This window comes from Ranitomeya imitator, chromosome 9 (genome assembly GCF_032444005.1).
Source record: "Ranitomeya imitator isolate aRanImi1 chromosome 9, aRanImi1.pri, whole genome shotgun sequence".
NCBI lineage: Eukaryota > Metazoa > Chordata > Amphibia > Anura > Dendrobatidae > Ranitomeya > Ranitomeya imitator.
The window spans coordinates 145,930,034-145,945,754 of NC_091290.1; the positions used below are offsets into that span (position 1 = coordinate 145,930,034).

General features: G+C 43.1%; 1 protein-coding gene across 1 annotated transcript in view; it reads right to left on the reverse strand.

The window, feature by feature from the left end:
- ITFG1 (integrin alpha FG-GAP repeat containing 1) overlaps positions 1-15,721 on the reverse strand; it is a 240,692-nt gene that overhangs the window by 5,764 nt on the left and 219,207 nt on the right. The window contains exons 15-16 of the mRNA XM_069739330.1: positions 7,229-7,353; positions 4,239-4,321 (exon numbers count right to left, since the gene is read on the reverse strand). Coding sequence (XP_069595431.1) covers positions 4,239-4,321; positions 7,229-7,353 — 208 coding nt within the window. The remainder of the gene's footprint in view (positions 1-4,238; positions 4,322-7,228; positions 7,354-15,721) is intronic.

Sequence of the window (15,721 nt, forward strand, 5' to 3'; positions counted from 1 at the left end):
CCGTTTATTAACCTCTTCTTTGCCACATTGGGTATATTGCTCTATTATTTGCCACATAAGGACATTGTCCATTATTGCCCAGCAATTTCTCTGCAATATAAACTGCCTATTTATTAATATCTGCATTCCTGCAAAGAACTATTGCCTATTATTAACTGGCTATTTTCCTACTACCTGACACTGCCTCTTATTAACCTGTTGTTTGCCACCACCACGCTTAAAGCTGTTTAGCTTAGCCAACATGAGCTCTAATAGTAAGGATACTAATGACACAGAGCCCAAAGCTGCTGATGGCGCACGTAAGATTAGGTCTGATAGAAAGTATACTAATAATGCAGAGCAAAAAGACGCCGATGCCGCACGTAAGCGCAAACAGCGTGCTAACAAGAGTACAGAGGATAGATGCAAGCGCATGGACACTGTTAAGTATACTAATGACACAGAGTCCAAAGCTTATGATGGCGCACGTAAGATCAGGTCTGATATAAAGTATGGTAATGATGCAGAGCGAAAAGCCGCCGATGCCGCACGTAAGCGCAAACAGCGTGCTAAGTCTGATGTCTTTCATCCCTCCCCTCATAAGCATGTTCATGGATCCTGTGTAACTGTACCTTAAATAACAAGAATTGTCAAGAGCTGGTGAGTGCAGCCATTTTTTGTTCTTTCTTACTATTATTTATTAATTTTATTATTCTTACATTTGAATAAATAAAGTATATATGGATTCTAGACTCCCGATTCTTTAGAATCGGGCTGCCATCTAGTATTAATATAATAGGGGAGATAAATGGAATGAGATTCTTCCATCCCCCGGAGAGAGGACGGTGACCCGGCCGCCGGCTACAAATATCTCACCGCGCCGGTTTTTTGTTGGCGTCAGGTTGATGTACAGATATGTGTCTGTGCTCGCGCCGCCCTGCCGATCCCCTCTCGTTAATTCGCCTGCTTACTTCTACTTATACACGATGTAACAGCATCGGCTCCCCCTGTTTAATATCCCAATAAATGCTCATACTCTGCCCCTGGGCATTGTGAAAGCACGCGACGGGAGCGCCGACTGACACCGGCATTACTGCCAAATATCTGGCGGCAGCAATTAATTTGTATGGAACCGGCGGCGGTGACCCACATATCAGCATTCATGGCCGTCACTGTCACTCACGTCTGCCCACAGTGGAGGAACGCTGGCTCCTGACTCGGCATTAATGTACCTGCAGTTCGGGGAGAGTACTGCTCCAATGGGTGATCGGCCGGCACGTGGACAGGTGCCGAGGCCACTTATACACCGCAGATTAGTCTGGGGTCCTCTGAGGACTCCGCCAGGTACTATCAGGTAGTAACGCAACTGCAGGGACATGATAAACGGTCGGGGCGACCATCGAGAGTAGGGGCTCTGCCCATACCACAACACCACAACATTACGGCCCAGAGGGGATAAAGCCGGGCCTCCTCCTCTAACATGGACGTCCCCTTAATGCACAGTCTTGGTACAATGAAGCACAAAGCGGCAAACACTGAACAGGGCCCGGCATCGGCAGGGTTAACGGGGCTGCTGCATCCCCCAGCCGGCCACTCGTCTGGCGCATTGCTGCTCGGAGTCAGAGATTTCGCACAACTGCTTATTATCTGGAGGCAGAAAGGTCCACACAATGCCGGGGCCAGCATCATTGTGCAGTGATTGCAGAAAAAGGGGAAGGTGTAATCTTCCGGCCATCTGTTACTGTGTGTAATCCAGATGCGCCGCGTCCGAGGAGCGACGCTCAAATGTGCTGCTCCAAAGCGGATACTTCAGCGCGGTCATAAAGGCTCAAAATGTGCGATTAACGCCATCGCATGGTACACAGTTTACCCACAATAGGGAGCGAGAGGAGCGAAACCACGAACATCTGCCAGCAATGATATCCATGTGATATGGTACAAGGATGTCACAGAAAGGGCATAAAGCTGTAACTGGCCAAAGTAAGGCACACAAGAACGGTATTATATCACCTTCTGCCCCCTATGTACAAGAATGCAACTACTATAATACTGCCCATATGCACAAGAATATAACTACTATAATACTGCCCCTATGTACAAGAATATAACTACTATAATACTGCCTTCTATGTACAAGAATATAACTACTATAATACTGCCCATATGTACAAGAATATAACTACTATAATACTGCCCCTATGTACAAGAATATAACTACTATAATACTGCCCCTATGTACAAGAATATAACTACTATAATACTGCTCCTATGTACAAGAATATAACTACTATAATACTGCCCCTATGTACAAGAATATAACTACTATAATACTGCCCCTATGTACAAGAATATAACTACTATAATACTGCTCCTATGTACAAGAATATAACTACTATAATACTGCCCCTATGTACAAGAATATAACTACTATAATACTGCTCCTATGTACAAGAATTTAACTACTATAATACTGCCCCCATGTACAAGGATATAACATCTATAATACTGCTCCTATGTACAAGAATATAACTACTATAATACTGCCTTCTATGTACAAGAATATAACTACTATAATACTGCCCCTATGTACAAGAATATAACTACTATAATACTGCCCCTATGTACAAGAATATAACTACTATAATACTGCCCCTATGTACAAGAATATAACTACTATAATACTGCCTTCTATGTACAAGAATATAACTACTATAATACTGCCCCTATGTACAAGAATATAACTACTATAATACTGCCCCTATGTACAAGAATATAACTACTATAATACTGCCCCTATGTACAAGAATATAACTACTATAATACTGCTCCTATGTACAAGAATATAACTACTATAATACTGCCCCTATGTACAAGAATATAACTACTATAATACTGCTCCTATGTACAAGAATATAACTACTATAATACTGCCCCTATGTACAAGAATATAACTACTATAATACTGCCCCTATGTACAAGAATATAACTACTATAATACTGCCCCTATGTACAAGAATATAACTACTATAATACTGCCCCTATGTACAAGAATATAACTACTATAATACTGCTCCTATGTACAAGAATATAACTACTATAATACTGCCCCTATGTACAAGAATATAACTACTATAATACTGCCCCTATGTACAAGAATATACTACTATAATACTGCTCCTATGTACAAGAATATAACTACTATAATACTGCCCCTATGTACAAGAATATAACTACTATAATACTGCTCCCTATGTACAAGAATATAACTACTATAATACTGCCCCTATGTACAAGAATATAACTACTATAATACTCCTATGTACAAGAATTTAACTACTATAATACTGCTCCTATGTACAAGAATATAACTCCTATAATACCGCTCCTATGTACAAGAATATAACTCATATAATACTGCTCCTATGTACAAGAATATATCTACTATAATACTGCCCCATCTACAAGAATATAACTACTATAATACTGCTCCTATGTACAAGAATATAACTACTATAATACTGCTCCTATGTACAAGGATATAACTACTATAATACTGCTCCTATGTACAAGAATATAACTACTATAATACTGCCCGCTTATAATACTGTCCCCTATGTACAAGAATATAACTACTATAATACTGCCCGCTTATAATACTGCCCCGATGTACAAGAATAAGAATATAACTACTATAATACTACGTTATGTATGCAGAGCGGGTGGTAGATATGTATGTGGTGTAGCGGCAGGCGACTCTTCTCTGTGCGGGGCGGTAGTTGCCGGCATTTCGCACCATCCATCTTCATCATCTTCTGCATCAGTAACAAAACCAATAACCGCTTATTAATTTCGGCAGCGGGCGACGCTGCTCTCCGGCCCCCTCGGATCACACAGCATCCAGGGAGGATGAGTAAATTGTCCTCGGTTATGATAAAGATTTACGGGCTGATTGTGGAGCTCTGACTTCAGGGTTTCCCCTCCCGATTCCCAAAATAACTTGGAACACACCGAGAGGAAAATCAATAGACACTTATTAAGTGAGATACATTTGGAGAGGTGGCACCGAGTTCCGGGAAGGGGAGCGCTGCGCTGCAACTCCAATACGACGGATTAACCCTTCCACATCTGGACCTGATTTACACGACAAGAAAAAGCAAATTGTTCCGAGACCTGGGAACGCCGGATCACTGGGATTCTGGAGTATCAGACTATGGTGATTGATGTGTGTATGGCGGGTGATGGTGTTGGCCTGGATTTACCTTTTGGGGTTCTGGTGGGGGTACGGGATGACAATCAGCTGGGAGTTTGGGATGATGGCCGTCCACTCCTGCCTCCGGATTTGCTGGAAAACAGAAGGAAAAGTCGAGTAACGACATCAGTATGCACGGACACGAGCGCCGCTCGTTAACAATCCGTCGCTCCTAACAAAATAAATTCATTTATAAAACTCTACTTTAATAGAATTTTTGACTGAACGTTCAGATGAGTCACAAGCGAGTCCAAGTCCTGACAAATGACGAGGAGGAGGAGATGTACGACGGGAGGCAGAAGAACCGACATGGAGCAGATCCGGTCACAAAATGCCCTGCAAGCGGCATCAGGAGGGGCAGATTATGGCTGCCTGTATACTGCTGCGGTATATGGCCTCCTGTATTCTACCACTGTATATGACCGCCTGTATACCCCAGCTGCATATGGCTGACTGTATACTGCTGCGGTATATGGCCTCCTGTATTCTACCACTGTATATGGCCGCCTGTATACCCCGGCTGCATATGGCTGCCTGTATACTGCTGCGGTATATGGCCTCCTGTATTCTACCACTGTATATGGCCGCCTGTATATCCCGGCTGTATATGGCTGCCTGTATACTGCTGCGGTATATGGCCGCCTGTATTCTACCACTGTATATGGCCGCCTGTATACCCCAGCTGCATATGGTCGCCTGTATACTGCTGCGGTATATGGCTGCCTGTATACCCCGGCTGCATATGGCCGCCTGTATACTGCTGCGGTATATGGCCACCTGTATTCTACCACTGTATATGGCCGCCTGTATACCCCGGCTAGATATGGCTGCCTGTATACTGCTGCGGTATATGGCCGCCTGTATACTGCTGCGGTATATGGCCTCCTGTATTCTACCACTGTATATGGCCGCCTGTATATCCCGGCTGTATATGGCTGCCTGTATACTGCTGCGGTATATGGCCACCTGTATACCCTGGCTGCATATGGCTGCCTGTATACTGCTGCGGTATATGGCTACCTGTATACCCCGGCTGCATATGGCCGCCTGTATACTGCTGCGGTATATGGCCTCCTGTATTCTACCACTGTATATGGCCGCCTGTATATCCCGGCTGTATATGGCTGCCTGTATACTGCTGCGGTATATGGCCGCCTGTATTCTACCACTGTATATGGCCGCCTGTATACCCCAGCTGCATATGGTCGCCTGTATACTGCTGCGGTATATGGCCTCCTGTATTCTACCACTGTATATGGCCGCCTGTATATCCCGGCTGTATATGGCTGCCTGTATACTGCTGCGGTATATGGCCGCCTGTATTCTACCACTGTATATGGCCGCCTGTATACCCCGGCTGCATATGGCCGCCTGTATACTGCTGCGGTATATGGCCACCTGTATTCTACCACTGTATATGGCCGCCTGTATACCCCGGCTGTATATGGCTGCCTGTATACTGCTGCGGTATATGGCCACCTGTATACCCCGGCTGCATATGGCCGCCTGTATACTGCTGCGGTATATGGCCTCCTGTATTCTACCACTGTATATGGCTGCCTGTATATCCCGGCTGTATATGGCTGCCTGTATACTGCTGCGGTATATGGCCACCTGTATACCCTGGCTGCATATGGCTGCCTGTATACTGCTGCGGTATATGGCCACCTGTATACCCCGGCTGCATATGGCCGCCTGTATACTGCTGCGGTATATGGCCTCCTGTATTCTACCACTGTATATGGCCGCCTGTATATCCCGGCTGTATATGGCTGCCTGTATACTGCTGCGGTATATGGCCTCCTGTATTCTACCACTGTATATGGCCGCCTGTATACCCCAGCTGCATATGGCCGCCACAATACTACAGCTGCATACTACCGCAGTATATGGCCGCCTGTATACTGCCGCCTGAATACTACCGCTGTATATAGCCGCCTGTATAGTACTGCAGCATATGGCCACCTGTATACTGCCGGTGTATATGGCCGTCTGTATACTGCCGCTGCATATGGCCAACAGTACACTACCGCTGTATATGGCCGCCTGTATACTATCGCCTCTGTACATACAAGCACTAAACTAGGGTGCAGCAATACATTTGTGTAATACATTTGTATATACAGTAAATATGAATATACAGTACACATACAAATACACAGTACAGCTATACAGTACACAAATACATACAGTATGAACAGTACACAATACGTACATACATATATTTACACACATATACAGTACACATGCACACATGTATACATACAGCCCTGGCAAAGATTAAGAGACCACGGCAAAATGTTCAGTTTGTCTGATTTTTTTCTTTATTGGTATATTTTTGAGTAAAATGTAAATTGTTCTTTTAGTCTATAAACTTCTGACAACATATCTCCGAAGTTCCAACCAGTACATTTTTGCATTTTTTTCTGACAAAAAGAAAAATGGTCAAAATAATAAACAAAACAAAACAAACAGTGCTGTCAGACCTCAAATAATGCAAAGAAACAAGTTCATAATCATTTAGAAACAACAATACTAATGTTATAACTCAGGAAGAGCTCAGAAATCAATATTTTGCGGAATAACCATGATTTTTAATCCCAGCTTTCATGCGTCTTGCCCATACTTTCCACCAGTCTTTCACACTGCTTTTGGGTGACCTTATACCACTCCTGGTACAATAATGTCAGCAGTTCTTCTTTGTTTGTTGGCTTGTGACTATCCATCTACCATCTTGATTACATTCTGGAGGTTTTCAATGGGGTTCAGGTCTGGAGATTGGGCGGCCATGACAGTCTCTTATTTTTTTGCCAGAGCTGTATATATAGTACACAAATATGTACATATATACAGAATACACAGTAAATACAGTGCACACACAGTACACAGCAGTACATACCTTCACAAATGTACATATACATACAGTACACATTTACATGCACTACCCCCAGACCTATAGATACACAATGCACAGGCGCTGTGTTCATCAGGGGCACTGACCTTTTCTCCTGGGGGCCGTGGGATTCCGACGTACAGATGATCGAGGAAGTTGGCGCTGCGCCCTAATCCCAGGACGTTGTACGGCAGCTGCAGAGCCGTGTGTGCCGACTGACTCATCTGCCCGGCTGTAATGGAAGACGCAGAGGATCAGCACAGAGGGCAGGAGCAGCGCGTCCCCCCATATCTGCTCTGTGCGGTCCACATACTGTATATATATACACACACACCGCCGTGTTATATTACAGTGTGCCTACGGTGACATAACCGCATCTCTAGCGCTGGCCCGGCCTTTACACTATGCTCCACAATACTGAAGATACTGGGACCAGTGGCTCTGCTGCTGGAACTACAACCCTCATCATTCCGCGCCGGCTGCAGCAGCACACTTTCAATGCCTGTTACAGGAGGACTCTGCCTTCATGCCAATGTCCTGTTCCTTCTGGGAATCGGTGGTGGTTTTCCGAATCCCATATGACCCTGCATGTGTAACAGTGGAGTTCCCCTTTAAGAAAGCAGAGACGTCCATGATGCGACTGAGCTTCCACCACATCATCGTCCATTAAAGTAATAACACATAAAAGGCCGAATCCAGAGATCACACGTCCCCGCCTGCCCCCGATGTCCCCTGACGTCCCCCGGCTCTGTCTGGACTTGGAAGAAGCAATTATTTCTGTCTTTGTAACGTGTGACAACGACACGAGCCGGGATGGTATAACGCAGGTCTGAGGGTCTGCCCCTGGTCACAGCAGACAATAGGGGTATACACAATGTACAGTATGTGGCAGGGGTATATAAGTATACAGTGTACAGTATGTGGCAGGGGTATATAAGTATACAGTGTACAGTATGTGGCAGGGGTATATATGTATATAGTGCACAGTATGCGGAAGGGGTATATAAGTACAGTGTACAGTATGCGGCAGGGGTATATATGTATACAGTGTACAGTATGTGGCAGGGGTATATAAGTATACAGTGTACAGTATGTGGCAGGGGTATATAAGTATACAGTGTACAGTATGCGGCAGGGGTATATATGTATATAGTGCACAGTATGCGGCAGGGGTATATATGTATACAGTGTACAGTATGTGGCAGGGGTATATAAGTATACAGTGTACAGTATGTGGCAGGGGTATATAAGTATACAGTGTACAGTATGTGGCAGGGGTAGATATATATATATATAGTGTACAGTATGTGGCAGGGGTATATATGTATACAGTGTACAGTATGCGGCAGGGGTATATAAGTATACAGTGTACAGTATGCGGCAGGGGTATATAAGTATATAGTGTACAGTATGTGGCAGGGGTAGATATGTACAGTGTACAGTATGCGGCAGGGGTATATAAGTACAGTGTACAGTATGTGGCAGGGGTATATATGTATATAGTGTACAGTATGTGGCAGGGGTATATATGTATACAGTGTACAGTATGTGGCAGGGGTAGATATGTATATAGTGCACAGTATGCGGAAGGGGTATATAAGTACAGTGTACAGTATGTGGCAGGGGTATATATGTATATAGTGTACAGTATGTGGCAGGGGTATATATGTATACAGTGTACAGTATGTGGCAGGGGTAGATATGTATACAGTGTACAGTATGTGGCAGGGGTATATATGTATACAGTGTACAGTATGTGGCAGGGGTATATATGTATATAGTGCACAGTATGCGGCAGGGGTATATATGTATACAGTGTACAGTATGTGGCAGGGGTAGATATGTACAGTGTACAGTATGTGGCAGGGGTATATATGTATATAGTGTACAGTATGTGGCAGGGGTATATATGTATACAGTGTACAGTATGTGGCAGGGGTAGATATGTATATAGTGCACAGTATGCGGAAGGGGTATATAAGTACAGTGTACAGTATGTGGCAGGGGTATATATGTATATAGTGTACAGTATGTGGCAGGGGTATATATGTATACAGTGTACAGTATGTGGCAGGGGTAGATATGTATACAGTGTACAGTATGTGGCAGGGGTATATATGTATACAGTGTACAGTATGTGGCAGGGGTATATAAGTATACAGTGTACAGTATGTGGCAGGGGTATATATATATATATATAGTGTACAGTATGTGGCAGGGGTATATATGTATACAGTGTACAGTATGCGGCAGGGGTATATAAGTATACAGTGTACAGTATGCGGCAGGGGTATATAAGTATATAGTGTACAGTATGTGGCAGGGGTAGATATGTACAGTGTACAGTATGTGGCAGGGGTATATATGTATATAGTGTACAGTATGTGGCAGGGGTATATATGTATACAGTGTACAGTATGTGGCAGGGGTAGATATGTATATAGTGCACAGTATGCGGAAGGGGTATATAAGTACAGTGTACAGTATGTGGCAGGGGTATATATGTATATAGTGTACAGTATGTGGCAGGGGTATATATGTATACAGTGTACAGTATGTGGCAGGGGTAGATATGTATACAGTGTACAGTATGTGGCAGGGGTATATATGTATACAGTGTACAGTATGCGGCAGGGGTATATATGTATACAGTGTACAGTATGCGGCAGGGGTATATATGTATACAGTGTACAGTATGCGGCAGGGGTATATATGTATATAGTGCACAGTATGCGGCAGGGGTATATATGTATACAGTGTACAGTATGTGGCAGGGGTATATAAGTATACAGTGTACAGTATGTGGCAGGGGTATATATATATATATATAGTGTACAGTATGTGGCAGGGGTATATATGTATACAGTGTACAGTATGCGGCAGGGGTATATAAGTATACAGTGTACAGTATGCGGCAGGGGTATATAAGTATATAGTGTACAGTATGTGGCAGGGGTAGATATGTACAGTGTACAGTATGTGGCAGGGGTATATATGTATATAGTGTACAGTATGTGGCAGGGGTATATATGTATACAGTGTACAGTATGTGGCAGGGGTAGATATGTATATAGTGCACAGTATGCGGAAGGGGTATATAAGTACAGTGTACAGTATGTGGCAGGGGTATATATGTATATAGTGTACAGTATGTGGCAGGGGTATATATGTATACAGTGTACAGTATGTGGCAGGGGTATATATGTATACAGTGTACAGTATGTGGCAGGGGTATATATGTATACAGTGTACAGTATGCGGCAGGGGTATATATGTATACAGTGTACAGTATGCGGCAGGGGTATATATGTATACAGTGTACAGTATGCGGCAGGGGTATATATGTATACAGTGTACAGTATGCGGCAGGGGTATATATGTATACAGTGTACAGTATGTGGCAGGGGTAGATATGTATATAGTGTACAGTATGTGGCAGGGGTATATATGTATACAGTGTACAGTATGTGGCAGGGGTATATATGTATATAGTGTACAGTATGTGGCAGGGGTATATATGTATATAGTGTACAGTATGTGGCAGGGGTATATATGTATACAGTGTACAGTATGCGGCAGGGGTAGATATGTATACAGTGTACAGTATGCGGCAGGGGTAGATATGTATACAGTGTACAGTATGCGGCAGGGGTATATATGTATACAGTGTACAGTATGCGGCAGGGGTATATATGTATACAGTGTACAGTATGCGGCAGGGGTATATATGTATACAGTGTACAGTATGTGGCAGGGGTATATATGTATACAGTGTACAGTATGCGGCAGGGGTATATATGTATATAGTGTACAGTATGTGGCAGGGGTATATATGTATATAGTGTACAGTATGTGGCAGGGGTATATATGTATACAGTGTACAGTATGTGGCAGGGGTATATATGTATACAGTGTACAGTATGTGGCAGGGGTAGATATGTATACAGTGTACAGTATGTGGCAGGGGTAGATATGTATACAGTGTACAGTATGCGGCAGGGGTATATATGTATACAGTGTACAGTATGCGGCAGGGGTATATATGTATACAGTGTACAGTATGTGGCAGGGGTAGATATGTATACAGTGTACAGTATGTGGCAGGGGTAGATATGTATACAGTGTACAGTATGTGGCAGGGGTAGATATGTATACAGTGTACAGTATGCGGCAGGGGTATATATGTATACAGTGTACAGTATGCGGCAGGGGTATATATGTATACAGTGTACAGTATGCGGCAGGGGTATATATGTATACAGTGTACAGTATGCGGCAGGGGTATATATGTATACAGTGTACAGTATGTGGCAGGGGTATATAAGTATACAGTGTACAGTATGCGGCAGGGGTATATAAGTATACAGTGTACAGTATGTGGCAGGGGTATATAAGTATACAGTGTACAGTATGCGGCAGGGGTATATAAGTACAGTGTACAGTATGTGGCAGGGGTATATATGTATATAGTGTACAGTATGTGGCAGGGGTATATATGTATACAGTGTACAGTATGCGGCAGGGGTAGATATGTATAGTGTACAGTATGTGGCAGGGGTATATAAGTATACAGTGTACAGTATGCGGCAGGGGTAGATATGTATAGTGTACAGTATGTGGCAGGGGTATATAAGTATACAGTGTACAGTATGTGGCAGGGGTAGATATGTATACAGTGTACAGTATGTGGCAGGGGTATATATGTATACAGTGTACAGTATGTGGCAGGGGTATATATGTATACAGTGTACAGTATGTGGCAGGGGTATATATGTATACAGTGTACAGTATGTGGCAGGGGTAGATATGTATATAGTGTACAGTATGCGGCAGGGGTATATAAGTATACAGTGTACAGTATGTGGCAGGGGTAGATATGTATACAGTGTACAGTATGCGGCAGGGGTATATATGTATACAGTGTACAGTATGCGGCAGGGGTATATATGTATACAGTGTACAGTATGTGGCAGGGGTATATAAGTATACAGTGTACAGTATGCGGCAGGGGTAGATATGTATATAGTGCACAGTATGCGGCAGGGGTATATAAGTATACAGTGTACAGTATGCGGCAGGGGTATATAAGTATACAGTGTACAGTATGTGGCAGGGGTATATAAGTATACAGTGTACAGTATGCGGCAGGGGTATATAAGTACAGTGTACAGTATGTGGCAGGGGTATATATGTATATAGTGTACAGTATGTGGCAGGGGTATATAAGTATACAGTGTACAGTATGTGGCAGGGGTATATAAGTATACAGTGTACAGTATGTGGCAGGGGTAGATATGTATACAGTGTACAGTATGCGGCAGGGGTAGATATGTATAGTGTACAGTATGTGGCAGGGGTATATAAGTATACAGTGTACAGTATGTGGCAGGGGTAGATATGTATAGTGTACAGTATGTGGCAGGGGTATATAAGTATACAGTGTACAGTATGTGGCAGGGGTAGATATGTATAGTGTACAGTATGTGGCAGGGGTATATAAGTATACAGTGTACAGTATGTGGCAGGGGTAGATATGTATAGTGTACAGTATGTGGCAGGGGTATATAAGTATACAGTGTACAGTATGCGGCAGGGGTAGATATGTATACAGTGTACAGTATGCGGCAGGGGTAGATATGTATAGTGTACAGTATGTGGCAGGGGTATATAAGTATACAGTGTACAGTATGTGGCAGGGGTAGATATGTATACAGTGTACAGTATGCGGCAGGGGTAGATATGTATAGTGTACAGTATGCGGCAGGGGTATATAAGTATACAGTGTACAGTATGCGGCAGGGGTATATAAGTATACAGTGTACAGTATGTGGCAGGGGTATATAAGTATACAGTGTACAGTATGCGGCAGGGGTATATAAGTACAGTGTACAGTATGTGGCAGGGGTATATATGTATATAGTGTACAGTATGTGGCAGGGGTATATATGTATACAGTGTACAGTATGCGGCAGGGGTAGATATGTATACAGTGTACAGTATGCGGCAGGGGTAGATATGTATAGTGTACAGTATGTGGCAGGGGTATATAAGTATACAGTGTACAGTATGTGGCAGGGGTAGATATGTATACAGTGTACAGTATGCGGCAGGGGTAGATATGTATAGTGTACAGTATGTGGCAGGGGTATATAAGTATACAGTGTACAGTATGTGGCAGGGGTAGATATGTATAGTGTACAGTATGTGGCAGGGGTATATAAGTATACAGTGTACAGTATGTGGCAGGGGTAGATATGTATAGTGTACAGTATGTGGCAGGGGTATATAAGTATACAGTGTACAGTATGTGGCAGGGGTAGATATGTATAGTGTACAGTATGTGGCAGGGGTATATAAGTATACAGTGTACAGTATGCGGCAGGGGTAGATATGTATAGTGTACAGTATGTGGCAGGGGTATATAAGTATACAGTGTACAGTATGTGGCAGGGGTAGATATGTATACAGTGTACAGTATGCGGCAGGGGTAGATATGTATAGTGTACAGTATGCGGCAGGGGTATATAAGTATACAGTGTACAGTATGCGGCAGGGGTATATAAGTATACAGTGTACAGTATGTGGCAGGGGTATATAAGTATACAGTGTACAGTATGCGGCAGGGGTAGATATGTATAGTGTACAGTATGCGGCAGGGGTATATAAGTATACAGTGTACAGTATGCGGCAGGGGTATATAAGTATATAGTGTACAGTATGTGGCAGGGGTATATAAGTATACAGTGTACAGTATGCGGCAGGGGTATATAAGTACAGTGTACAGTATGTGGCAGGGGTATATAAGTATACAGTGTACAGTATGCGGCAGGGGTATATAAGTACAGTGTACAGTATGTGGCAGGGGTATATATGTATATAGTGTACAGTATGTGGCAGGGGTATATATGTATACAGTGTACAGTATGCGGCAGGGGTAGATATGTATAGTGTACAGTATGTGGCAGGGGTATATAAGTATACAGTGTACAGTATGCGGCAGGGGTAGATATGTATAGTGTACAGTATGTGGCAGGGGTATATAAGTATACAGTGTACAGTATGTGGCAGGGGTATATAAGTATACAGTGTACAGTATGTGGCAGGGGTAGATATGTATACAGTGTACAGTATGTGGCAGGGGTATATAAGTATACAGTGTACAGTATGTGGCAGGGGTAGATATGTATACAGTGTACAGTATGTGGCAGGGGTATATAAGTATACAGTGTACAGTATGTGGCAGGGGTATATAAGTATACAGTGTACAGTATGCGGCAGGGGTATATATGTATACAGTGTACAGTATGTGGCAGGGGTATATATGTATACAGTGTACAGTATGTGGCAGGGGTAGATATGTATAGTGTACAGTATGTGGCAGGGGTATATAAGTATACAGTGTACAGTATGTGGCAGGGGTATATAAGTATACAGTGTACAGTATGCGGCAGGGGTATATATGTATACAGTGTACAGTATGTGGCAGGGGTATATATGTATACAGTGTACAGTATGTGGCAGGGGTAGATATGTATACAGTGTACAGTATGTGGCAGGGGTATATAAGTATACAGTGTACAGTATGCGGCAGGGGTATATAAGTATACAGTGTACAGTATGCGGCAGGGGTATATATGTATACAGTGTACAGTATGTGGCAGGGGTATATAAGTATACAGTGTACAGTATGCGGCAGGGGTATATATGTATACAGTGTACAGTATGCGGCAGGGGTATATATGTATACAGTGTACAGTATGTGGCAGGGGTATATAAGTATACAGTGTACAGTATGCGGCAGAGGTATATAAGTATACAGTGTACAGTATGCGGCAGGGGTAGATATGTATACAGTGTACAGTATGTGGCAGGGGTAGATATGTATACAGTGTACAGTATGCGGCAGGGGTAGATATGTATACAGTGTACAGTGTGTGGCAGGGGTATATATGTATATAGTGTACAGTATGCGGCAGGGGTATATATGTATATAGTGTACAGTGTGTGGCAGGGGTATATATGTATATAGTGTACAGTGTGTGGCAGGGGTAGATATGTATACAGTGTACAGTATGCGGCAGGGGTAGATATGTATACAGTGTACAGTATGCGGCAGGGGTATATATGTATATAGTGCACAGTATGCGGCAGGGGTAGATATGTATACAGTGTACAGTATGCGGCAGGGGTATATATGTATATAGTGCACAGTATGCGGCAGGGGTAGATATGTATACAGTGTACAGTATGCGGCAGGGGTAGATATGTACAGTGGGGCAAAAAAGTATTTAGTCAGTCAGCAATAGTGCAAGTTCCACCACTTAAAAAGATGAGAGGCGTCTGCAATTTACATCATAGGTAGACCTCAACTATGGGAGACAAACTGAGAAAAAAAAATCCAGAAAATCACATTGTCTGTTTTTTTAACAATTTATTTGCATATTATGGTGGAAAATAAGTATTTGGTCAGAAACAAACAATCAAGATTTCTGGCTCTCACAGACCTGTAACTTCTTCTTTAAGAGTCTCCTCTTTCCTCCACTCATTACCTGTAGTAATGGCACCTGTTTAAACTTGTTATCAGTATAAAAAGACACCTG